The sequence below is a fragment of the Lingula anatina genome, chromosome 3 (genome assembly GCF_051362555.1).
Source record: "Lingula anatina isolate TDL-2025a chromosome 3, LinAna3.0, whole genome shotgun sequence".
Classification (NCBI taxonomy): domain Eukaryota; kingdom Metazoa; phylum Brachiopoda; class Lingulata; order Lingulida; family Lingulidae; genus Lingula; species Lingula anatina.
Window position 1 is genome coordinate 11,108,681 of NC_141769.1, and position 27,999 is coordinate 11,136,679.

Sequence of the window (27,999 nt, forward strand, 5' to 3'; positions counted from 1 at the left end):
TGAATGAAAAATACTGCAAGAAATATGAGACAACATTGAATCAAAAAAAGAAAAGACTATTGCATGAAAATGTGAAACATTGAAAAACAAAAAATTAAATTGAATGAAAAATATATTTATTGAATTTGCAACACATGTCATGCCATTGACTATATATAGCGTCATTAGCGATGACCTGTTTATATACGACCTTCAAAGTAAACGCAACGCACGCGCGCTATATTGGGTCTATCCTCATCATCACTTCATGCGGTCGTCTGAGAATCCAAGGGGAGACGCGTGACAAACGTCGACCAACGTCGACCGTGCGAGATTCGTTGCTGGCATTCCACTTTCTCCACTACCTGGTCAGTGCGAAATCCTGAGATCTTAGAGGGAACATAAAATATTAGCTATGCCACGGCTACTATGCACTGGCAGGCTTCGCATTAAAGATGGGAATGTCTGGCTTGAGCGATGGTTTGAACTTGAACCTTGTAAACTGAAATACTATAGACATCAGAGGTGAGTAGGCTCTTTCTCTCTCTTTCTCTCTTTTTGGTTGAAAGGTGAGAAAATGCTATTTTTCTCGCCTTTCAACCAAAAAGAGAGAAAGAGAGAGACTTTTCAGACTTGCCCTGCAGGGTGAAAGCCTGAAAACAGTTTGTCTAGCCGTGGTGTGTAAATATTTTGAGAAAATTCCAAGGTGAGTTCTATTTGCCATAAATATAGTATTTCAACTTGTATCTTATGATGTGTGTCTTGCTGACACTTGAATCGCTCTGGCATATACTGTCAGCCCGGGAGCCACCGGCTCATTTGACGGTTAATTTGGAAAATATTAGATTTGGCCTCGTTTTCAAAACGTGGAGTGGTAGCCCAAAGAAAATTTGGCGGGAGACGAAGGCATAGAGACAGGTAAGTTGTACATGTGTTTGTGCAATGAACAGTTGATTTAAATACTAATGAATTTGACAGGACAATACAGTATATGCTTAAGTTACATTTTATACACCGAAGAAGTGTTCGTGTATCGATTTCACTGAGTATTCTCTAAAGTTACTGGCGTATAGCAAAATGGCCGCACACAAAACGTCATTGTAAGCATTGACTTTTGAACTGTGCCAAATGCAGCTTAAGGGTTTTTTTCTTTATCTGTTCCTGTTTTTTCATAGTTTGGCAATATTTTTTGAACATATAAAATTTTTAAGATGTGCGATGGCCTGTTATTTGTAGAATTTCAACATTTCCAACAAGCTGTATATTCACCGTGCCGGGTACCTATCATTTAGTTGATCGGGTGATGGCAGTGGCGTTCTGGTCTCATGTATGGAATGATTGTCACCGTATAAGTGAAATGTTTGAATCTTGGCTTTTCATGCAATTTCTTCGTGTTTTAATGTGAAAAAGATGAAGTGGATTGCAAAATGACATTGTCATCCAACCTGCATACACGTATACGTATGTACATATGGTGGTGTACCGGTACTTAATTGTTTGCAAAGCGGTGGGAAGGGGGGGGTGCATTGGTACCAGTAGTTGTGAAAGATTCAGTATTGTACACTAACCATAGGCATGTTTAAAAAGATATGAATCTTAAATTATGTCTTTAAACATGTTTTCTTTTTTGCTTGGGGCGGGGGGTTAAATATATATTGTGTTAATTTTTTAGAAAAAAAAAACATGTAAACACAAAATAAGTTTTATTGCATTGGTTGGGGGTTTTGAGGAGAAAAATGTCATAAAAATGCAAGTTTAAAAAAGGTGAATAATATATGTATGTGTGTATGTACATTAAATGAAACATGCTCTTCAATGATGAGGGCATATGATAGTGATGTGGTGCTCTGAATTGCATGTGTTTTCTAATATTTTCATGCCTTGATTCAGATTGGGTTTTTAATTGATGATGGGTGTGCAACTTTGCCCAAAGTTCAGTTTCAAATGATTTTTATTTATAATTACTGTTATGAATTAAGTATAAATAGCGCAGTTTAAGGTAAAGATTGATTGTAAATATAGTGCTGTTTAAGATTGACTGTTACAGTTTACCTATTACAAAGATTGCAATAAATTATTATTAATTTCAGTGTGTATATGTGTGAGCAATTGATAAATGTAGTTAGAATTTTTTTAATGACATTCTATTGAAAACTCTATTATTTTTTCTAGGCTTGAATAGTATGAATGGGACCAGGATTATTCCTTTTGCTGTGCCTTGACCTGCAATTATCATAACAAAAGCACCCATCATTTCCAAATGCTGTGTGGCAATGAACACCCCTGGGATACTTCTAAGGGATGCAAAAATATATTTTTGAGCTGTGCTGTTGCTTATATTAATAGTTATTGGTTATCAGTATATAGAAATGCAGTTTGTGAAATCATTTTAGGTTTTAACCACATGAAGTTAGTTAAAAGTGTATGTGCAACTAAGTTAACAATACATTGTTTTATTTTTACTGTGCAGGTTTTTTTATATATGTGTAGCTTATAGATAATATCTACTTATCAGAATACATGTAAAACAAGTTTATTCAAATGCAAATATGGATTGGTACCTGGTATCAGTGAAAGAAAATTAATTTGACAACTTTGGGAAAATTTTTAAATGTTTCTCAAAAAATCTTCAATTAGGCCATTTTCTTACAGAGTGGAGAACCTGGGATTCCATTTTTGACTAGTTTCTCCACTTATAAATTTACTTTACTTTTTCACTAATTTCTTCTATGTAAAATGTAAAATGTTTGTATCTTGTTATGTGCAGCATCACTTGTAATATACTGTTTTGTACGTAGTCCGGCTATCTACATATATTTCATGTTTACTTAATATATAATGAATGTCTTGTGTGTGTTATTGTGTGTGTGTGTTTGTGTGTGTGTCTACATATGTATTTTTGTTTGTCTTTTTGTGAATAAAAAAAAAAAAAAAAACTTTGGGAAAATTTATGAAATTATATTATTTGTAAAAATTGAACTGGTCCACTTTGTAAAGGGGAATTGTGTGTTAGATGGTTAAATATATATAAATGTGTACCAATCAAATAAGGTAGCATTAAATTATCACCTACTGGTTAAATATTTCAGACTAGTTGAATTTTATGTAAAATTAAAAAAACAATGTGATTAAATGTAAATTGTCTTTCATTTGTTATTTTTCATATTTAATGAAAGGAATACCCTCATCAGTTGGCCTCATGTAATAAAAAGGTTTATTTACAATGAAAAAGAATGTTAAAATCCATTTGTATTAGCACCGTGGTAAGTGCCAAGAAAAAAATTATTTTCATTGTCCCCAATACTCAGTTGCTCTATATAAGTAATACTGTGTGAAGAAGAAACTAAAACGAGACTGAAGCTCATGAGAAAGCACTAAGTCAAAGCGAGGCTTATATGCGGATATCGTAAGTGAGTGTTTTCAGGCTGACATGGCCGTGAATTGATTTGTGCCATTCACAGCTTAAGGCAAAGTTACATTGACAGAAAGCTGAATAAATTTGCTACAAATTACTGGTAATTAAAAGTTGTGCGGAGGCCTCTATAGATACAAAGATCACAGTTAAAGATGAACTTCCGTTATAGCTTTCGTAAATTTTCGATTTCAAACTATTTTTTTAACATTAAATAGGCTCTAGATCAACTCGTGGTGCATCTCACATTATTCGAAATTTATTTCTCAATATGTCAATGTACGTAATGTGTCCCTGAATACGTTCATAGCCGAGATATTGCATCGTTTCTGACACCCTATAAATTTCTAAAATTTTAGCCGATTCAAAAGTGTAAGACTTCCGGATTGTTTAAAAGCCACCTAGCGGCAGACCGGTGGCTCCCGGGCTATGGGTGACAGTGCATTTATTAATCACCTCTACTAGTAATTACTTTAAAAATACAGAGGGCAAAATGAGAATGATGCACCCGAAGACATAATAGAAATCACGAATGCCAGGGTCAAGGGGACAGAAGACCAAAATCTACAGAGATTTGAAGTAACTGCTGGAGGAGTGACATATGAACTGGAGGCGGATTCGGCAGAAGAGAGAGGGCTCTGGGTGGAAGCCTTACAACAGGCCATAGGTATGTTCTCATTTTAAAAGGGATTATATACATGTAGCACCAAAACCCAATATACCAGTAGAGGTCAAAGGCATGCTCTCAAAAATATTCAATGCACAGATTACAAACTACGATTATTTTAGGGTCCCACATGAAGAAGTTTGTATCAAAGTTTCACTCTCCTAGAACCACGAATTATTAAAAAAAAAAAAAACGCATCGTCTTACCCAAAAAAGGAACATACGTTACTGTCACAATTGCAAAACGTCTAGCTGTGGTAACTTTTTACTCACTTCGAAAATTCAGTCATCACTGGTTTTGTTCTTTAATTTATCTCCTAAAAGTGTAACGTCCTCACCTCAACATTATAATAATCTTCTTTATAGAGCAGTTAATTAGCTTTATATTTACTGAGTGGCTTTGTTTAGCTTTGTTTGGTAAAGAGGCAGGTCACTTTCGAAATTCGGCATGATCGGTTTACATGAACGGTAATTTCTTCTTTTTTTCCGAAATTTCTATGACGTTAGCCCCAGAACCGCCAGACTGTATTTTTGTTTTACTTTAAATTTACTGAGTGGCTTTGTTAGGTAAAGAGGCAAGTTGCTTTCAAAAATCGCCATGATGATTAAAATTGCTTTTTAACTATTTTAGTGACATTCGCCCCATAACTTCAATACCGCATTTTTGTTTTACTTTACTGAGTGGCTTTGTTTAGTACAAAAGCAGGTTGCTTTCAAAATCAGCATGACCGGTTTACATTTACGGTAATTATTCTGGTTTCTGTTAAGTGTATATTTGTCAGCTTTGCTGTCTAGTGAACCACATTTGTGTCCGCAAAAGCTTCATTTTAACCTATGAGCTGATTCAATGTAAAGCTAACAAGCACTCAGGCTTTACCTGCAACATGACGGCTAAATTCTAAAATTTATGAATTAACTCAATTCTTATTATTTATTGCTTATCTGATTAATTAGCTAAATTGTTTTTATTATAATTGACCTCTTATTTGATTATTCATAAATTAATGTTTTATTCATTACAAATTTTAAATGATTCATGAATCTTTCTTCTCAGGTCCACGACGTAGTTCAAGTACCCCCCTGATAGTCGGAGGTATCATCGGCGCGGTAGGAGCTGTTCCTTTAGCCCCAGTCGCTCTAACAGTCGTGGGATTTACCAGCGGCGTATTCGTGGACGCCCCAATGATGAACAGTGCAGCGATTGCAAATGGCGGAGGCGTGGCGGCGGGCAGTCTCGTGGCGTTGCTTCAGTCGGCAGGTGCAGCTGGACTTGGGACGGCAGCAACCGCAGCTGTTGCGACTGTCGGAGGAGCAGCTGGAGCCGCAGTCGCAGGAGTGGGACAAAAAATCACACAGTTGTTTAGGAATTAAAACTCTTGAGACCACTATTCAAATATAATTGTCGAAAGATGTTAACAGATATGTTTGACTTTCAAGAAGAAAAACAACTATATCCAAATCAAGACATTCACAGTTGTAGTCTACCCTCTACCAGGGTCACAGATTGACTTTCACTTTATTTTCACAGATATTCCTCTGGCTAATTCATGATACAGTTCTCATTGCACATAAAGGTGCACAAAATAAGATAGAGAAATAATTATCTGTGAATATTTAATGGGAAATCAATAATGCTCCGGTAGAGGGTAACATTAGCCAACCTTTCCAAAGCAGTCATTCAAATCTAATTCACATAACATTTAAACAGTAATTATATTAATATAAAGGAATGGTAATTTACGAAAATGAATCAAATTTGGATTCAGCGTTTTTATTTTCAATTGTTACTTATCTTCGGTTGTAAGGAGTTAAGCCAGTTTTGATTGTTTGAATTCTTATAAATACGATTATAATTGAACTATTGTTCATTTCACTAAGTTAAATTTTACTTACATGTAGCAATCTCATAGCTCATTTTTAACGAAACGCGTATAAGAAAACCCCACAGCATAACACCTTATCTTAAAAATACGTAAATATTCCATTATGTGCAATTATTTGGTATTTTTGAGTACGAAAGTCGGCAGTAAAAGTGTCCTTACAATTACTTTTCTTATCTTTTGTGTGACTATAACTAGATGCTGTCCAATATCGATCTATTAACCTTGTGGTTGCTGTCGTTTTTAGGCCTACTTGGCTAATATTACAGGCTTGGCAAGCGACAATGCATAGGCCTATATATCGCTGTAAGAGAGAGGCTGTTTCCCTGCCATCAAGACAGTTTGACCAATAACATATAATAAAAGGCACTCACTGTTTGAAAAACTTTTTTATTTGAGTGTCCGTTACACTCCCTCGTACACCCTCACACTAGTTAATATTATTTAAGTGGAATGTCCACCCCAGCAATTTTTAAATTTTAATACCCCTCCTCTATTTTTAAGATATTGGCGTGGAGCAGGTCTGTGCTTGCTGAAACTAGTTCTCATTTTCTTTTGCATTATTAAGTAGCTTAAAGTTGTTTCCAGGAAAATGTAAAATCAGTACGTATAGCCTCCCTCTCAGTGTATTTTTAGCCCCTCTCTCTTTTTAGCTCCGGTGCGCTCACCGTACCGGGTATTGGGCTGAAATCATTGTATAAAATGATAAAATGTTTGCCATATTTCTTTAAAGAATTGGTGCGAAGGCATGGGGACTGTTAACATTTGGATGATGATAACAAATGCATGTTTCTCAAAATAGAAAAATTATCTGAAACGGAGATGTCAAAGTGACCAGTCGCATTTCGATGTACTCCATGCTATGGTCTTTATTTGAAAATAGCACTTTTTACTAGATTACAAATTGCATCGTATTGTTTGGTTCTATTGCCTCGCTTTCAAAAATTAGAACAGGCGCTCCAAAACCGGGAGACGCAGTAAAAAAATATATTGGCTAAGTTCGCCCTCGCGCAAGAATGTCCTCGCAGCATTATCTGCAGTTAACATTCCTACGATTTTGAATGTATTTTGCAATATCATTTTCAATCTGGCCCATGAAGAATTTTATTAATCAAGAGTGGGGGAGGGGTGAAAAATCCCCACTGGGGCCACATGTTTATTTCGAACAGCGCACTTTTCGCGCATGCGCAGTTGCTTGAAGCCTGTGATCCTTAACAGCATTTGACCTGTATTTAAAGGGCCATTGACTGTTTATGCCATCAACCTCGTCACTCAGCAGTTTGCCTCTTATCAGCTCGTACAGAGAACATATTAGCTATGCCACAACTACCAAGCGCTGGCTGGCTTCGCATTAAAGTTGGAGATGTCTGGCGCGCGCGATGGTTTGAACTTGAACCGCGTCAACTAAAATACTATAGGCGGCAGAGGCAAGTTGGGTCTCTCTCTCTCTCTCTCTCTCTCTCTCTCGCCGCAAGCCGAGAAAATGCTTGAGTTGGGGGGGGGGGGTAGGGCGTGCCCCCCTGCAGATCTTCATATATTCTACACAACTAGACTGTATAAGTTCAATAGAGACAAGGACTGTAAAGCACATATGTGCTTTACATAGTGTATATGATTGCCAGAGTGCGTTCTTCTTGCGTTTCTGATAATGGCGGACGCACCCGCGCGGCACGGTTGCTTAGAGTGCATTCCCAGAGATTAAGATCGATCCATCCGGATCGACCTAACTCCCTGGGGGTTCACGCTAAATTGCAGTCAGCCGAGCGCGCAAGACAGTTAATTACTCCCTTACAGCTTTTAGTAGGCGGGACAGACGCTTAAGCCGGCTAAGCTGACAGTAATCTGGTGAGAATCCCCACAGGGATAGATAGATCGATCTAAAATCATAGGAAATGGGGTCTAATAGACCAAGAAGTTATAGAGGCAACTTTTTGCTGTGGACTATCTCTGGATGTGACGTCATTCCGACTGTGAGAATTAAAAGAAATATATATTTAAAAAATCTATAACACGGTAGTGTTACAAATTTTAGTAAGATTTTAATTTAAGTTTTAAAAACATTTAAAATTCATTAGTTACAATAAGATTGCAAAAACAACATAAGTCTCATTAGACGTTCAAGCACGTACCAAACATAATAACCTTCCGATCTCAGGCCAGCGAATGAGTGCCGTAATTAATGACCTCTAGTGGTCGGCAAACGCGTCAATTAAATTGCAAGCAGAGGACAGAGCAACAGCAGATATATATAGAAAGATTTAATTGATTATCTCTTGGTGTCATGTATTAGTATTTAATAAGCACTTCGCTAGTTCAGGAAAATGACCAGTTCGGGTTCGGTCAAAATTAAATATTAAGAATCAAAGAACCGGGCAAATCACACTATTTAAATCGAAGGTCTAGAATCAGTATTTCCAATAATTAAGTAAATGTTGAATCAAAAATGTCCATCCTTGACGTGAGATGTGAACCACCTGTCGCCCTAATTTTGTTATAAAAATGCAGCATTCTGCCGCATTCGGTGTGTTCGGCGAGTCGGGAAAATAACAGCGTACCCAAGCCGTTGGAAGGAGACATTGAGGGAGAGACATTGTGGTCACATCTTTTTTAACTTGATGTAGTCCGTGTGCGCACAATAAAATTTCTTTTAGAGGGAAAAGAGAGTTGTTCATAACTCTACAGTGACGCGCTTTTATCACACGTAGAAGCCCCCATCACAGTAAATTAGATATTATGCCACAGAAATATTCCAGCTTCTTGACTCAGCGTTTTCCTACAAAGTGCGTCCTTTACTGTTTGTTGTGGAGATAAGTTCAACTGAATTCAAGAGTAGATTACACCATTCAAATATAAAATAAAAGCAGTACAAATACTTATGTGGAACCTTTATAATGATTGAAATCATGTATGATTCTACTATATTCTACTATATTTCAAACTGGTGAGCCGTAGGGCTCAATGGTTTAATAAATTGAAATTGAATTGAAATTAACAAGTGTGTGAATATTATAAGAAAATTCCAAGGAATTTGCCATTTGCCAATGGTATAAAATTTAAACTTGTATCTTATGCCTTGAACACCTCTTCCTGACACTCAAGATGTTCCATGTAACGAAACCGAGGGTCCGTGTAACAGAAAGTCCGCCCTCCATATAGCATAATGGTTAGGTTTAGTCTGACCCAAGTGGATTAAAATCTAGGGCGAGGCTCACCACTACAAATGAATAGGAAGCGGACTCCCTCTGTTATGGGGGACCCTGTCACGTTACACCGGCATATATCGTTTTGGTGACAGTGCATTTTATTAATTAATTCACATATTTCTAACTATTTCAAAATTACAGAGGTCAAAATGAGAATGATGCACCCGAAGCCATAATAGACATCACGAATGCCAGGGTCCAGGGGACAGAAGACCAAAATCTTCATAGATTTGAAGTAACTGCTGAAGAAGTGACATATGAACTGGAGGCGGATTCGGCAGAAGAGAGAGGGCTGTGGGTGGAAGCCTTAAAACAGGCCATAGGTATATTATCAGTATAAATGGGGTTATATACACGTAGCTGCAGTGCCACTGCAGAAAGATAAGTATCACTTCGTCTTCTAGACGTAATGAACACAATTAATATGAGTACATGTACGATTGGAATTTGAAAAGGATCTTTACAATAGTTAACGCTCATGCAGTGGGGACACAGGATTTATTTCATACCCGACCCTCCTCACGTCGAGCCATTTTTTATAGAATCTTTTGTTTTAAAACTATCTTTCATACGGAGGGTTACATAAGGGTGTAATTTTTGATGATTCTGAAAATAATGAGTCTCCTAATATTTCTGAAGATTTCTGAAGATAAAAAAAAAATGAATTGAAAAAAGCAGATATATTGGATGTACAATTTCAGTGTCATTTCCATGAACACAATTGATTATCAATTGAAGTCTTACATGTTTTGAATTGTACAGTTACATGGAATACTCAATACGCATAATCCTATAAATCCATTTTCATTTCCTCAACTGCACAAATCATTGAGCTGTTGTGCTACTTTATCACAACATTAATTATGATCTGGAAATGCTCTCAGTATAGCGTAAAAACCAAACACCACATATCTGAGAGCTGTGTACTTACAACTCTTCTCTGTGGTTCAGAATACTGGTGCATAACAAAAAAGATCTCAGGAAGCTATCTACCATTCACACCTCAAGCCTCAGAAAAATCATAGAAATATATTGGCCAAGGACTATATCAAACGAAGATCTGTTAAAACAAGATAACCAAAGAACCATGAGCTGATTCAATGTAAAACTAAAAAGCACTCAAAGAGCCCAAACCTCTGAAAATATGGCTCAATTCTCAAATTTATGAATTAACTCAATTGTTCTTATTTATTGCTTAACTCATTGATTAGCCAAATTATTATAAAATACATTTTTGATTATTAATTAATATTTTTTTTATTTCATTACAAATTTTAAATGATTCATGAATCTTTCTTTTCAGGTCCACGACGTAGTTCAGGAATCGCGATGATAGTCGGAGGTGTCATCGGCGCGATAGGGGCTGTTGCTTTAGCCCCAGTCGCTCTAACAGTCGTGGGATTTACCAGCGGCGGGATAGCCGCCGGATCCATGGCCGCCTCAATGATGAGCAGTGCAGCGATTGCAAATGGCGGAGGTGTGGCGGCGGGCAGTCTCGTGGCGTTGCTTCAGTCGGCAGGTGCAGCTGGACTTGGAACGGCAACAACCGGAGCTGTTGCGACTGTCGGAGGAGCAGCTGGAGCCGCAGTCGTTGGAGTCGGACAAAAAACTGTTTAGGTATTAAAACTCTTTGAGGCCACTATTCAAATATAATTGTCGTAAGGTGTTAACAGATATGTTTGACTTTCAAGGTGAAAAACAACTATATCCAAATCAAGACAATCACAGTTGTAGTCTACCCTCTGCCAGGGTCACAGATTGACTTTCACATTATTTTCACAGATATTCCTCTGGCTAATTCATGACACAGTTCTTATTGCACAGAACGGTGCATATAATAAGATAGATAAATAATTATCTTTGAATATTTAATGGAAAATCAATAATGCCCCGGTAGAGGGTAACATTAGCCAACCTTTCCAAAGCAGTCATTCAAAACTAATTCACATAACATTTAAACAGTAACTATATTAATATAAAGGAATAGTAATTTACGAAAATGAATTAAATTTGGATTCAGCGATTTTTCAATCGTTACTTATTGGTTTCTTATGTTGTAAGGAGTTAAGCCAGTTTTGGTTGTTTAAATTCTAATAAAAACGATTAAAATTGAACTATTGCTTGTTTCACTAAGTTGAATTTTACTCGGCAATCTTATAGCCCATTTTTATCGTTGAAAAAAAAACTGTCCGTGTTAAAGAAGGTGCAGAAATCGTTTCTTCCTTCTTTCCAAAGAGTTCTAAAATAACTCATAAACAAAATTTAACAAAGATACCCTTACGGTGTCTTTTTCTGGATTGAAAGCCACTTTTTGAAAGTCAAGGGCTCTTTCTTTGCGCAAAATCAACAGCATGACTTTAAATGGACAAAGAGGCCAAACAAAACCAAAGGCTTCTGTTTTGACACGCCAACTAGGGTCGGGCAGAAGCACAGCATTACATGGAGAACGTGCTATGCTGTCCCGCAATGGTGTGAACATACCGTATGTTAACAGGTGCCATATGTAGGTTTGGTATCGTGGGTGGTAAGCTGTTGATTATGTTTACCATCGGTTCGTTGGTGGTCATAAAACAGTTCCGTTTTATTATAAAACCTAAAATGCAAGTCAAATAGATATAAGGCTATTCGCACATACGTGGTACACTAAACAAAGAAAATGACTATGACATAATGTAACGTGGTGTAAAATTATTTCTTTAAAGAAATATAATTCTTTAAAGCAAATAAATCTAAGATAATTTATAAACAGTCCTGACCCCCCTTCGGTTTCTGAAAAATACATCACACCAATATTCCCCTCCTGAAATTAGAACTTTGACTAGTTGGATCATAGTTCTAAATATCGTACCAAATGGACCATTCGCCTTCTAAAAGACCCCCCCCCCTCCCCGTTATTGTTTACTTTGAGCCACTAGTAAGTGGACCCCCCCTCCTTCAAATAATCCTGGATCCGCTCCTGAACATTGAATGAAAAATTATTGCATACAAATGAAACAACATTGAATGAAAATTTGAAACAACACTGAATGAAAAAAAAAAAAGAATATTGAATGAAAATTTGAAATATCATCTAATGAAAAAAAAAATAATGCATAAAAAAATGAAACAACATTGAATGAAAAATACTGCAAGAAATATGAAACAACATTGAATGGAAAAAAGAAAAGACTAATGTGAAACATTGAAAAACAAAAATTTAAATTGAATGAAAAATATATTTATTGAATTTGCAACACGTCATGCCATTAGCGTTATTACCGATGACCTCTTTTTATACGACCTTCACAGTAAACGCAACGCACGCGCTATGTATTGGATTTATACTGGGCCCCGTATCTCGAAAGCTTCGCTTATGGCGAGCGGGCGCAAGCATGGCGATTCCGCGCTATCCCATATCTCGAAAGCGTCGCAAATGGCGACCGTGCGCTAGTTTCGAGGCTATTATTTGCGGCGATACAAATTAGTCGCAATTAAGGCCTCTGCGTATGCATAATTTGTCATTTTAATGTGCCTTTAATGTAAATAAACATAGTGGCAAGTTTGGGTTGCTAGTAATAATAGCATATAACAAAAGCTATAACAAAAACATGGAAGCTTATAATAGATTGAATCACTCGGTACCTCTGATAGAAAAACTTGCGGTAAATATTCACGTGAAGAATGCTAAATTCATGTTTTATGATGCATTAACATTTCAAAATTAAACATTTCATACATCATTTTATATTTTCTGATGAATATAATTCATCTGTGTAGTCTACTGATAATAATCATAAATTTAAAAGTGTCATTTTCTACACAAAATGAAAAAGCAGAAACAAGGCATTCGGTCGCACCGTGACCTTCCTCAATGTCTGTTATTGTGAGACTGAACACTATTCACCAATGCGTCAGTAGGGTCCCTTTACACTGGACGGCGTCCTTTCTGCGTTCCTTCTGCGTTAAAAAAATGTGGTCAGGACGCTCAACAGTCGCCAAAGCAATTAAATCGTGCCTCAGTGTAAAGGCGTCTGCGTCCCTTGTGCGTCCTTTGAACGACCGAATCTTGATTTTACCTGTAAAACTGCGAGTGACCTGCCTGCCTCCACTGTACGTCCCCTGTGCAACCAAGGCGTCTATTGCAATGTTTGAGCGACCATTGAGCATTCTTGGTGCGTTCTCTGTAGGGGCCTACCTTCATCGGTGATTAGTGGCGTCTATTCTACGATCATTCTGCATACTGCTTGACGGATGAGCTTTGTTTGGGCGTCCTCTATATTCTAACTCACATTTTTTCATCGGTTCTAACCAGGTCATCCAATAAAGAACATTTCCAGCACGCAAAACAAATAAATTGGAATAAACGCTTTAAACTATAGTGATGCAAGGTCTGAATGGACTGATAATCAGCCAGATGCTCATTGTTATCCTTATAAGAAGGATGGACAGGCGCCGAAAACGAGAAAGTATGACTGACACAACATAGAATATTTGAATCCACTTTCAAATGACGCGTCCTCGGCGATGCTTGAACGTTCTTTGTGCGACCTTGGCGATCACTGTGCGTTCTTTGAGCGTCTGACGGCGTCCTGGCCAGTTTCATGGTCGCACAAAGGACGCAGAAAGGACGCCGTCCAGTGTAAAGGGGGTTTAAGCGAAGCTTGAAATGACACACTTACTGACAAACGTGTGAGATTCGACGTTGGCATTCTATTGAACGCCGTTTGTACAAAAAAGATGAAAGTAGGCCTATCATTTTGATCAGATTTTCCATTTTTCATTTTAAATGGAAAAACGAAATTTGAGTTTCATTTTCCATCACATGTTGGCCATTTCTATCAAATGGAAATGAAAAACGGCCGTTTTTTTATTTTCTGACGACATGGAAATCACGCCCCCCCCCACCCCACCCTATTCTGTTTGCCCCGCTATACACGACCCCTGGATGCGTTATATAGTTCCTTTTCCCACCGATTGTCATAGGACCACCCCTGGTATTGCGTCATCTCGCGCAAAGCATGTCGGTATCTCAAAAACGATACACGCGACATGATAACCATCCCCAGAAATGCACTGCATGACGTCACGCCTAGCCCACTGCGCATGCGTGCATTTTAAATGAGTTGCTAGATTGCCATAGGAAAATGAATGAGTTCGCGATTCGTGGGTAGGCCTAATACGTGAGAATTAACAAACTAACGGCCTGATGCCGATAGACAGCAACGCTGTGCTATGCTTCAAGCAACTCCTGGCCAAATATCGCTAGGGTTTTAAAAAAAATTATGTTGTACACACGTACTAAGAAGTTTGCCGTATATTGCCTAGACTACCCTCAGCAAAACGCAAATATTTTCAGTAATAGTGATTTTAGACGGTAGATTCACCCAGAAACAAAGGGAAATTAATTCGTTGCCGATAGCACCAGCTGATAGCAGTAACATACAGAGTCTGATTAAAAAATTTCATGGCAATTGAAGATTTTTTACCACTGTACAATGGAGTCCAAAAAGAGCACTTGGCACAAATGTAAAACTGCCCAGTGCAAGGCCAAGAATTCAATCAGCATTTTCAATCATATTATCAGATTCTACATAAATTGACTGACCATATCACTACTCAGTATTTAACTAATCTCTCAATCCGAAATTCCTATCATCAATTAATAATTATGCAAAATTCTTCTTTCAGATTGCTATTTATTTAAATTTTTAATGCTGCAACTGTTCCAAAATAATCTTGTAGTAAAGGAAAAATGCAAATTAAAGTGGAAGACCAATTTTACCCACAGTATTCAATTATTTGAATATAAAAAGAATAAGATCACGATTTAACAAATTAAAATAATCTATCATGAACTCTTTCATGAATATCATATTAAACAAAAATGAATGTTATAAATCAGTGGTAATGGCTCATTCTGGAATATATGACCTCTGTACATCATCAGTACCTGACTTGGTACAGTATAGTTACTACTTGGATACAGAGTTAGATTTAATAATGTAACAATAAGAACAATATATATTATAATAATAAACTTCTCTGCACATATCAGACGCTTGTTACCATGAACTAACACTACCTGTACTTGACAATGGGCTGAGCACTTATCACAGAGTCTGTGGGCTGCCATTCTTGTGCTGTGATTGGTTAGTTGAGTCACGTGAACCTCTACTGTTGCGCCCTCGCGTATCGCGAAATGCTGCACATTTCTGGCCATGACGCGAAATGCTGCACATTTCTGGCCATGATGAGATAAAACATTCCATTTACTATAAGTACTACCTGGTCAGTGCGAAACCCCGAGATCTTAGTGGGAACATATAATATTAGCTATGCCACGGCCACTATGCACTGGCAAGCTTCGCATTAAAGATGGGAATATCTGGCTTGAGCAATGGTTTGAACTTGAACCTTGTAAACTGAAATGCTATGGACATCAGAGGTGAGTAGGCTCTCTCTCTCTCTCTCTCTCTCTTTGGTCGAAAGGCGAGAAAATGCTGCTGGGGGTGGGTATTCTTGTGGCAGTCTCTTCAAAACATTCTACACAACTAGACCGGAAGTTCGTTTGGGACACGGACAGTAAAGCGTGTAGTGCCAACGGGTATGTTTATGTCTCGATCTGAAAAGGCAGATCACATGACTGGACTGATAGCGAGACTGACTGACATATAGTTTTTAGCCGGACTTCTACATGAAAAGACGTGCTATCCAAGAAATTAAGAAAGTGACAATTTGGTTCAAGCTAAAGAGCTTTAAAGGTAAGAAACATACTATTACCTTAATTAGAATCCAAAGGGAATTCTACATTGGCGACGAGGAAGCACGAACTCACGTAGCTTAAGTAAAATTCAAAAAAGAAAAAATTGTGAGGACACGAGGTAAGTGGTGAAAGCGCCCGTCACTCGTGTATTAGAATTCACTCGGTCAGCGATATAACAATAATATACTGTCAGTAAAAGTGCTGTTAGTATTATTGTGTATTGTGTTAGTGTTATCTAGGTTGTTTTGTCTTTTTTGAATCTTATTTTTGGGTATTCGTTGTAATTTCGTTCAAAAGTGAACACTATTCTCAAAATGGCGGGTCACGTGGATAGATTCTACATCAATTATGCCACTGACCCTCAACTTCAAGACATACCCGGTGTCACATCAGGGCAGGCCCGAATGTTATATTTGTTAAGAGCTCAAAGGGGTAACTTAACAAAAGGTTTGGTAGAGGAATGGTTGGATGTTCAGTTGTCTCCTTTAGCCCTTAGTGTGATAGACTTTTCCCCTAACCCTCATTTATCGGGGTCAGCAGATTCTAGGTCATCTTGGATACCAAATTTAGGTCAGAATTGGTTATGGCAATCTGCTAAAAAGTTGTTTAGTTGGGGTAAAAGGAAACCGACTGTTTTAAATACAACATATCCCTTTCAGTCTGTGGCTAAAAATTATGAGACTAGTGAAAGCACTTTTCTCAAAACTCCACCCCAGAGGGGACTTTTTCCATCCAACCCTGAGGTTCAAAGGAACTCAACTAACCCTCAATTACAAAATGTTGCTGTATACCCTGAGGTTCAAAGAAATCCGACTGGTTCAAATTTTCAAAATGTTGCTGTCTACCCTGAGGTTCATAGAAATCTTAATGGTCCACATTTTCAAAATGTTGCTGTCTACCCTGAGGTTCATAGAAATCTGAATGGTCCACATTTTCAGAATGTTACATCCAATGTCAACCCTGAGGTTCAAAGGAACTCAAGTATACCACATTTGCAAAGTTTTTCAACCAGTGTCAACCCTGAGGTTCAAAGGAACCAGACTAGTCCACATTTTCAAAATTTTTCAGCCAGTGACCACCCTGAGATTCAAAGGAATCTAATTAACCCTCATTTTCAAAATTTCTCAGCCAACCCTGAGGTTCAAAGGAACCAAAATAACCCCATTTTTGTCAATTCAAATTTTGGCACTAATATTGCAAATACACCAGCTTTTCCCATTAACGCAATGGGAGGGGAGGATTATTATCATTCACAAGAATCCCCCATGCAAATAGATCAACCTACAATTCCAAACATTTCTGCATCTAGACGTATGGTATGCCCCCCTAAAAATCTAACTTTCAATGGAAAGACAAGCTGGGCAGCCTTTAAACTAGTATTTTTAAGGCACGCAGAAAGAGAGGGTTGGGATTCAAATATGTGCCTGGATGGACTTTGTTTATGCCTCAGTGGAAAAGCACAAGAGTGTTGTGTAAATGTGACCAAACGTGAAGGCATATTGACCTACAAGGGCCTCTTAGAAGAATTGGAGATGTGCTATGGAGAAACGGACACACCAGTGACTGTGCGTTCGCGACTCCATAATTCACTACAGAGTGAAACTGAATCAGTGGATGAATGGGGTGTGCGCGTTCTAAGGCTCGCGTCACAAGCCTACCCCAGCTTGCCTAAATCATTTGTGGACTCAGAGGCTGTTAACAGATTCTGCGCTGGAATGTTGGATACAGAAGCTGGACAAGCCATTTACATGCAACGTCCTCAAACCTTACATGAAGCTATGCAATTAGCTAAAATGCATAGAGAACTTAAGGTCACCATGGAGACAAAGAAGGGGCGCACTATGACCAAAAGGGTTAATAGTGTGACACAACAGCCTGATATGAAAGATGAAAAGTCATCCAGTAATATCTCTGAGATGGTAACTTTTAAAGAAGAACTAGGAAATGTGCAAAAGGCACTTAAAGAGATAGCACAACAATTGAATCAAAGACCATGCAATGACCGGTGGGGGTGGCGTAATTCAAAGGAATTATAACCCCAATCCATCTTATGCAGGTAGAGGACGTGGCAGAGGTAGAGGGTATGTAAATTGTTTTTCCTGCGGAGCTGGAGGTCATTTTGCCAGAGAATGTCCATCTAATCCACAGGGAAATGGCAGAGGGTCGGGGAAATAGGCCAACCCTCGACCCATGAATCAACAGGCCCAGACGTCAAGGAAAAGCCCTGCTTTAAGCCTCTTAAGAAGATGAATTCAGCACCCAGTCATTCCTCTCCATTAAAAGTAATGGAAGGAAATGAAATGTTAATGATGCAGAGAAAGAAAGAAGTCAAAAGTAAAGAGGGAAAACCAGCACCCAGTCATTCCTCTCCATTAAAAGTAATGGAAGGAGATGAGAATTTAATAATGCAGAAAAACAGAGGAGTCAAAAGTGACAAATCTGTAGTAGTGTTATGTAATATTGGTTTAACATCCTGCTTAACACTCAATGTACAAGTGGGAGATAAGAAGATTAAAGCTGTAGTGGATACCGCAGCCGATGTAACTATACTGTCCGATCGAGTATATAAAAGTATGAAGAATCCTCCAAGAAAATTGAATGATGTGAAAATGTTATGCGCAGGACGTAACATGACAATGGAGGGATTCACTGCAGGGCCATTGAAATTGAAAATAGGAAAAACATGGTACCAAGAACAGGTGTATGTGGCACCCATAGAACAGGATATGTTACTTGGATTTGATCTTCTAACCCAAAGGGGTCAAGCTATAATAGACACCCATCATAGAACTCTGCATTACGATGGCATGACATTAACCATGGATAGTGACCCCAAGGGGACATCTCCACAGGTGGCGAGAGTAAAAGTACTCAAACGTCAAGTAATACCTCCAAACTCAATCGTAAAAGTACGATGTGTAATGGATGTGGACTTAATTGACTATGTCATCGAGCCAACAGAAGGGGTGAAAGGTAAATTTCTGATACCTAGGGTAATTCGTAATGCAGGGACAGAGCCCATCATGGTACTAATTAACCCTAGTTACCGTCATCGCCTATTAAAGAAAGGTGCTGAAATAGGAAGGGCTTTTATTTATGATCAAATAATGACGCCTGGGAAAGAAGAAGAGCAGGTAATGTTACCATCATGTAATACTTGCTATGATATACCAGAGCATAAAGATGCAACTAAACTAGCAAAGGCTACTTTAGAAAAACATGCAACTTCTAGGAAGGGAAATACAGTTACCATAAGGGTGAATAAAATCACCACAGATGAAAATGAGATCAATGATAAGATGTATGTACCACCCCACTTACAGCAGGTGTTTAAAGAATCTTGCACTGAGCTAAAAGTAGGTCAGTGTGAGCAGTTGGCACAAGTACTGAGAGAATACCAGGATGTTTTCGCAAAGGATGAATTCGACCTAGGCAATTTTACAGCGATAGAACATGTGATAGAGACTAGTGGTGCGAAACCTATAAAACAACGAATGAGACGGACACCAATTTGTTTTGCAGAAGAAGAAGGGGCCCACTTGCATAAGATGTTACAAGCTGGTGTGATTAAAGAATCTACATCAGATTGGGCATCACCTCCAGTGTTAATTCGAAAGAAAGACGGATCAGTTAGATGGTGTATTGATTATCGTGCACTTAATGAAGTGACGGTAAAGGACGTGTTTCCATTACCACTGGTGGATGACTGCCTTGATACATTATCAGGTAATGTCTATTTTTCCAAGTTAGATGCTAACTCAGCTTATTGGCAGGTACCAATAAGGGAAGAAGACAGGAAAAAGACAGCCTTTATAACCAAGTATGGCCTTTATGAACATGTGAGGATGGCTTTTGGTTTATGTGGAGCACCTGCGACTTATGCCAGGATTATGAATCTGGTTTTTAGAGGAATGACATGGGAAACTGTGCTAGCTTTCCTGGATGATATAGTAGTTCTAGGAAAGTCTTTTAATGATCATTTAAAGAACTTAAGAGAAGCCCTCACCAGATTTAGAATGTATGGATTGAAATTAAAGCCTAAAAAATGTGCATTTTTGCAAAAGAAAATTGAATTTCTAGGTCGCACAGTAACAGGAGATACTCTTGCTGTATCAGATCATGATGTAAAAATTGTAAAGGACTGGCCAACTCCACAAACTTCAAAGGAAGTGGAAAGATTTATGGGCTAGCTAACTATCACAGGGCTTTTATTAAAGATTTCAGCAAAATTGCTACACCACTGTATGCAGTGACTGGAAAGAAGAACTTCCAATGGGAAGAAAAACAGGAAGTAGCCTTTAATCGCTTAAAAGAAGCATTAACTACTCCCCCTGTTCTCGCAGTGCCAACGGGAACTGACGAGTTTATATTAGATACTGATGCCAGTGAATATGCCATAGGAGCTGAATTAATTCAGGTTCAGAATGGACAGGAGAAGGTGATTGCATATGGCAGTTATGGTCTCACTAAAGAGCAGAGACGTTACTGCACAACACGTAAAGAACTACTGGCAGTTGTAAGATTCACTCGACAGTTCAGACATTACTTACTGGGAAAGCCGTTTAAAGTAAGGACTGACCATTCAAGCTTAAGATGGTTGATGAGATTTCGGGAGCCGCAGGGACAGTTAGCGCGATGGATGGAGGAGTTAGCGCAATACAATATGGTGTTATCCCATAGAGCGGGGCGTAAACATGGGAATGCTGATGCTTTGTCTAGAGTTAGCCATACCGGGCAGTGTGTCAACATAAGCACCAAAGGGCGGCTGGTTGACCTACCATGTGGTGGGTGTGATTATTGTAAGCGGGCTCAGAAAAACTGGGCCAGGTTTGAAGAAGATGTGGATGATGTAGTGCCACTGGCAACTCGGGGAGTTAATAGCCAAAGGGCAACAGACATCAAGGGTGAAGATTTCTCATCAGACCAGATATGCGACAATGGCAAGACAGTCTATACAGTAACGGTAGACTCAGAAAGGGAGTATACTGAACCAGAAGTGCTGGGAGAAAGAGTAGATGGTATTCCAGAGGAAAGTATAGATGATATGCCAGAATTTAAAGTTATGCAGTGCATAATTGACAACATTCCGTGGGATCCAGGAGAATTAATTCAGGTGAATATGGTAAAGACCAGTCACCAGGCACCAGGGGGAGCTACTCAGAAAGCTGATGATAGCTCTTCACACTTGACCAGTTGGGGTTATTCTGTTGATGAAGTAAAACAGGCACAGTCAGCAGACAGTGAGTTGAAGGTGATTATAGATTATAAAGTGGATGCTACTGAACCAGATCAGTCCACCCTATTTAGAGGCAGTCAGGCGTTGAAAGCATACTGGCTGAACAGAGACCTGTTTACCATCATTAATGACATCTTGTATTGGTGTGATCCAATTAGTGAGGATAAAAGGTTAGTGTTGCCCTCCAGTTGGCGTGAGGAGGCCATGAGGATGCATCATTGTTTACCATCTGCAGGGCATCAAGGAGCAAAAAGGACTAAAGAGCGCCTTAAAGAAAGATTTTACTGGTACGGCATGGGCCGTGAAATTGATAACTTTGTCATGGGATGCCCGAGATGTAATCAGAATAAAAAGTCATCAAGACAGGGAAAAGTCCCTCTTAGAGAATTCCAGGCAGGTGCACCCATGGAGAGAGTACACTTAGATTTCCTTGGCCCTTTGCCAAAGACTGCAAAAGGAAATGAGTATATTTTAATGATGGTGGATCAATTTACTAAGTGGATTGAATGCATTGCACTTCCGTCTCAATCGGCTGAAGAAACTGCAAAGGCAGCTATAGATCAATTTTTCTCTCGTTTTGGAGCTCCTTTTGAAATTTTTACAGATCAAGGGAGAAATTTTGAATCAAAATTATTTTTAGAAGTGTGCCGGGTTTTAGGAATCTATAAAGCACGAACAACACCATACCGTCCCTCAAGTAACGGTCAAGTAGAACGCTACAATCGGACATTGATGGATGCAGTGAGGTGTTTTACAGAAAAGTCACAGAATACCTGGGATGTGAATTTGCAACAAATAGCTGGAGCATTAAGGGCTTCAGTGAACAGGATGACCGGATTCACAGCAAACAGACTAATGTTAGGTCGTGAGGTGAATGCACCCGCTGACTTAATGTTTCCTCAAAGGAGGATTAATAATGAAGATCCTGAAAATTATGCTGCACAGTTAGCTGAAGATATGAAGGAAGCACATGAGATTGCTCGCAGAAAGCTGCAAGCAGCCTCTAAACGTATGAAAAGAGATTATGATCTCAGGATACTGGAGAGAGCATATGAGGTTGGTGATGCAGTGTATATATTGGACACGGCAGATACTAAAGGCAAATGTAGAAAATTATGTCCACCGTGGAAAGGACCTGGAGTGATTGTAGCCAAATTAAGTTCTAACTTATTCCGAGTGAAGGTTAGAAATGCAGTGTTTGTGGCCAATCATGACCGACTTAAGCCGTGTAAAGACACGGAATTACCACAGTGGATTGGACATTGGAGGAAAAATCCAGAGAGTCATGCGACCCGAAGGGGTGATGACAGAGTCTACTGTAACTGCCGACAGCCATGGCACGGTAGATTTATGATACAGTGTGACTTCTGTGGTGAATGGTACCATGGCTCCTGTGTGAATGTGACTGCTACTGATGCCTTGGAGATTAATAAATATAAATGTCCGGATTGTTTACGCCGAGCAAAAGTGCTGGTGTAAAAGAATGTACATTATAGTAAAAGTACTGATTTCAAGGGGCAAGTAGTAGAGGGAGGAGATCCTAACAAAGGCTAGTATATATGTAGATCGGTTGGCACCAGAAATGTAATTTGTTTTTCAGGCCAGACTTGGTATAACCTGGTTAGATGGTCGTGGCAGGGGTGTAAGTGACATTCCTGACTGCGAGTACTATGTACACAGCCCTGAAAGTGAAGGGAGGTGTGTAGTAAGGTGGGGGTTCAATCTTTTTGGATAAAGAGGGGAAGAGTGTAGTGCCAACGGGTATGTTTATGTCTCGATCTGAAAAGGCAGATCACATGACTGGACTGATAGCGAGACTGACTGACATATAGTTTTTAGCCGGACTTCTACATGAAAAGACGTGCTATCCAAGAAATTAAGAAAGTGACAATTTGGTTCAAGCTAAAGAGCTTTAAAGGTAAGAAACATACTATTACCTTAATTAGAATCCAAAGGGAATTCTACAAATATGTGCATTATGATTGCCACAGTGAGTAGGCCCCTACGTCCTTATTCTTTTCGTATGTGACGGAAGACCAGAATATTCACAGGGGGTGGAAAAGAGCGGCATGAACAAGTACTTATATAATTTGGTCGTCTCTTGTGGCGCGCATGAACAGCGTTCGATCCGCCACACCTGGGTCTTTGACAGCAGATTGCCCGTTTGCAAGCTGTCTTTGGGACATTGCAAAAGTTATTCTGTTTTTTCACCTTTTTTCAGCATATATGCAATACCGAAGACATGCTTTAAGGAAAACTATAACGAAGACTCTCTGTACTGTTAACAATCTTTATTCTTCGTTTATTTGTAACAGTAACTGTTCTCCATTAGGTAGGCTAGCACGCCATGTATCCCTGCCACCAAGACAGTTTGGTCGACATTAACATATGAGATAAAGCACTCACTGTTTGACCAATAGGTCATTGACAAGTGACTAAATAGTTTAGGGCTTTTGTCATGCCATGCTTTGCAAAGGTCAGATTTTTCATTTCTTTCATTTTTTTTAAATTAAATTTTCAAATCAGTATATCACCCAGAGGAGGATAATAATCATACACAGGGCGAATATGCAGTCCTAGATTTATAAGGTGGTCTTAAAAATATAGAATAATTGTATTTTATGTTTGGAGAAACCACTTAAAGTTTTCTAGGAGCCCCCTCCCCCTCCTCCTCCTTAAAAATTAAAAAATATTTGGGAGTTTTCAACTTGTAAGAACAAGCAACGTTTAAAATGAATTTTTGAGCTGGGCTATTCAGTTTCTGTTACACACACATATGCACACACACACACACACACACACACACTTTTTTTCATTTTGCCCAGCCCCACTCCCCCAAATTTGGAGTGGGACAAGTAAATTGTCAGACTTACTAGCCCTGCAGGGCAAGAGCCTGAAAACAGTTTGTCTAGCCTTGTGGTGTGTGAATATTTTGAGAAAATTCCAAGATGAGTTCCATTTGCCACAGATATAGTATTTCAACTTGCATCCTATGATGTGTGCCTTGCTGACACTTGAATCGTTCTGGCATATACCGTATGGGTGACAGTGCATTTGTTAATCACCTCACAAATTTCTACTAGTAATTACTTTAAAATTACAGAGGGCAAAATGAGAATGATGCACCTGAAGCCATAATAGACATCACGAATGCCAGGGTCCAGGGGACAGAAGACCAAAATCTACATAGTTTTGAAGTAACTGCTGGAGGAGTGACATATGAACTGGACGCGGATTCAGCAGAAGAGAGAAAGATGTGGATGGAAGCCTTAGAACAGGCCAAAGGTATGTTCTCATTTTAAATGCGATATATACATGTAGCACCCAAACCCAATATACCAGTAGAGGTCACAGGCATGCTCTCAAAAATATTCAATGCACAGATTACAAACTATGATTATTTTAGAGTCCCACATGAAGAAGTTTGTATTAAAGTTTCATTCTCCTAGAACCACGAATTATTAAAAAAAAAAAAAAAACGCATCGTCTTACCCAAAAAACTGTCACAATTGCAAAACGTCTAGCTGTGGTAACTTTTTACTCACTTCGAAAATTCAGTCATCACTGGTTTTGTTCTTTAATTTATCTCCTAAAAGTAAAACGTCGTCAACATTATAATAATCTTCTGTATAGAGCAGTTAATTTTTGAGCGACTTAAGTTTGCTTGTCACTGTAAAGCCTAACGGAGGGGAAATACGTTCTACTGACAGTAAAATAATCATTTAAAAATAATATCCATTTGTGGACCAAATATTATATCAGAAATGTCGAACTATATTGGAATCACAATATTTTTTTCAGTCATATATATTATTTACCATAACTGAATCACTACAAAATATATCAGAACGCGATATATAAATCAAAATCATATGCCCCGTCACATAAGTTACCATTGAGGCTCTTTACATAATGTATTACTATAGACGAGGAAAAAACTTTAATTTAAAGATGTAGATGCAAAATTGAGACAGTCGTGGATTTCGTTCTAGACACATGTATGTTTTTTAAAACATATTAAAATAAACTAAATACAACTTCAAATTTATTCAATTTAATTTTATGATATAATTTTCATGTGAAATGCACCTCTTTATTGGGTTTCTGTGGTAGCTGCAGTTCCACTGCAGATATATAAGTTATGTGTTTCACTTCGTGTTCTAGATGTAATGAACACAATCAACGTTTGTACTTGTATAAAAGTAATATCATCTTTACTATAGTTAGCACTTACAGGTATGCGGGGGGGGGGGATAAATTATTTCATATCCCGTCTGCTCACGCCAAGCCATTTCAGTCATATAATCTGCGGTTAAGAACATCATTTTAAACAGTCTTTCTATATGGAGGGTTACATAGGGGTTCTTCGGCTCAGTCAGTATGCGGCTATGCCTTGTTGAATTTGACAAACACTACATGTATGAAGATTCTGTGCTCCTTGTCTGATACTGCAAATGATCAAGTTATGAGATAATGGTTACGTATCCTGCTATAAAGCAGATAACAGATCAGCCAGGAGTGCAAAAATCAATAAAACAGTCCAAGAAATTAGTCTTTGATCTTAGGTACTAACTTCATCAATAAGTTACTACTTCATCAATAAGGTGAGGAAAAAATTTGGTGAAAAAGATAAGGGTTGTGATCTAAGGCATCAGTGAGATAACAGTTGTGATAGGTTACCGTGTCAACTTCAGACTGTGTAATTTTTTGACAATGCAGATTTTCATCTAGCCTAGATTGAAATTTCATTCTGGCCTAGGTGGATTTCAAATCTGCCAAGATTTCAGTTTGGCCTCTGACACACACATCCATATATATATATATATATATATATATATATATATATATATATATATATATATATATATATATAACAATACATCCAGACCTACTGTAATACTTCCGTGTGAAAAGCGCCCCCTGTGATTGTCGTGTTTTTTGTTGTGTTGTTACTTTCGTGTTGGGGTCAAACTTCGGAACTTTCAAGTCGAAATCCTTTTCCAGCTGGAATTTTAATAATTTATATCAACCTTGCAGTGAAACAGTTTGTATATTTTGATCGGTGTTTGTCCGTATTGTCGCCTTTTCTGTCGCCGTCGACGTCGCTGCCCGACACATGACGTTCGCCCCATAACTGCCAAACCGTATTTTTCATTAGCTAAATATATTAACTGAGTAGCTTTGTTTAGCTTTGTTTGGTAAATAGACAGCTCGCTTTCGAAATTTGGCATAATCGGTTTACATGAACGATAATTTTTTTTCCAAAATTTCTACATTATTACATTAGCCCCAGAACTGCCAAACTGTATTTTTGTTTTACTTTAAATTTACTGAGTGTCTTTGTTTGGTAAATAGGCAGGTTGCTTTCAAACATCGCCATGATGATCGGTTTAAAATTACTGTGATTATTTCGCTTTTTAACTGTTTAAGTGACATTCGCCCCATAACTTCAATACCGCATTTTCGTTTTACTTTACTGTGGCTGAGTAGCTTTGTTAAGTAAAAATGCAGGTTGCTTTCAAAATCAGCATGACCGGTTTACATTAACGGTAATTATTCTTGTTTGTGTTAAGTGTATATTTGTCAGCTTTGCTGTCTAGTGAACCACATTTGTGTCCGCAAAAACTTCATTTTAACCTATGAGCTGATCCAATGTAAAGCTAACAAGCACTCAGACAGGCTTTACCTGCAACATGACGGCTCAATTCTAAAATTTATGAATTAACTCAGTTCTTCTTATTTATTGCTTATCTGATTAATAAGCTAAATTATTTTTATTTTAACTGACCTCTTATTTGATTATTAATAAATTAATGTTTTATTCATTACACATTTTAAATGATTCATGAATCTTTCTTTTCAGGTCCACGACGTAGTTCAGGAATTCCGATAGTCGGAGGTGTCATCGGCGCGGTAGGGGCTGTTGCTTTAGCCCCTGTCGCTCTAACAGTCGTGGGATTTACCAGCGGCGGGATAGCCGCCGGATCCATAGCCGCCTCAATGATGAGCAGTACAGCGATTGCAAATGGCGGAGGTGTGGCGGCGGGCAGTCTCGTGGCGTTGCTTCAGTCGGCAGGTGCAGCTGGACTTGGGACGGCAGCAACCGGAGCTGTTGCGACTGTCGGAGGAGCAGCTGGAGCCGCAGTCGCAGGAGTGGGACAAAAAATCACACAGTTGTTTAGGAATTAAAACTCCTTGAGGCCACTATTCAAATATAATTGTCGTAAGATGTTAACAGATATGTTTGACTTTCAAGGTGAAAAACAACTATATCCAAATTAAGACAATCACAGTTGTAGTCTACCCTCTGCCAGGGTCACAGATTGACTTTCACATTATTTTCACAAATATACCTCTGGCTAATTCATGATACAGTTCTCATTGCACAGAAAGGTGCATATCATAAGCTAGAGAAAGAATTATCTTTGAATATTATATGGAAAATCAATAATGCCCCGGTAGAGGGTAACATAAGCCAACCTTTCCAAAGCAGTCATTCAAAACTAATTATCATAACATTTAAACAGTAATTATATTAATATAAAGGAATGGCAATTTACGAAAATGAATCAAATTTGGATTCGGCGTTTTTTTTTTCAATTGTTATTTATCTTCGGTTGTAAGGAGTTAAGCCAGTTTTGATTGTTTGAATTCTAATAAATACGATTATAAATTGAACTATTGCTTGTTTCACTAAGTTGAATTTTACTCGGCAATCTTATAGCTCATTTTTAACGTTGAAAAAAAAAACTGTCCGTGTTAAAGAAGGTGCAGAAATCGTTACTTCCTTCTTTCCAAAGAGTTCTAAAATAACTCATAAACAAAATTTAACAAAGATACCCTTACGGTGTCTTTTTCTAGATTGAAAGCCACTTTTTGAA

General features: G+C 38.3%; 3 protein-coding genes across 4 annotated transcripts; all 3 read left to right on the top strand.

The window, feature by feature from the left end:
* The first annotated feature begins 233 nt into the window (after nucleotides 1-233).
* On the top strand, nucleotides 234-11,254 carry LOC106166212 (uncharacterized). 2 transcript variants are annotated; one of them, XM_013544693.2, is made up of 3 exons: nucleotides 234-504; nucleotides 9,282-9,463; nucleotides 10,444-11,254. In XM_013544693.2, the coding sequence occupies exons 1-3, from the start codon at nucleotides 395-397 to the stop codon at nucleotides 10,755-10,757; spliced, it is 606 nt and encodes a 201-aa protein (XP_013400147.2). In that variant the 5' UTR covers nucleotides 234-394; the 3' UTR covers nucleotides 10,758-11,254. The 2 variants fall into 2 exon arrangements, with proteins under 2 accessions (XP_013400147.2, XP_013400146.2); XM_013544692.2 differs by lacking the exon at nucleotides 234-504 and adding an exon at nucleotides 7,179-7,364.
* Nucleotides 11,255-15,351: 4,097 nt separating this feature from the next.
* On the top strand, nucleotides 15,352-27,796 carry LOC106166215 (uncharacterized). Its single transcript, XM_013544696.2, has 3 exons — nucleotides 15,352-15,564; nucleotides 24,222-24,403; nucleotides 26,982-27,796. The coding sequence occupies exons 1-3, from the start codon at nucleotides 15,455-15,457 to the stop codon at nucleotides 27,305-27,307; spliced, it is 618 nt and encodes a 205-aa protein (XP_013400150.2). The 5' UTR covers nucleotides 15,352-15,454; the 3' UTR covers nucleotides 27,308-27,796.
* LOC147762908 (uncharacterized) lies at nucleotides 15,711-20,072 on the top strand. The gene is made up of 2 exons (XM_087009045.1): nucleotides 15,711-15,880; nucleotides 17,939-20,072. Exon 2 carries the CDS (start codon nucleotides 18,129-18,131, stop codon nucleotides 20,070-20,072), a length of 1,944 nt encoding a protein of 647 aa, XP_086865171.1. The 5' UTR covers nucleotides 15,711-15,880; nucleotides 17,939-18,128.
* Nucleotides 27,797-27,999: the final 203 nt, after the last annotated feature.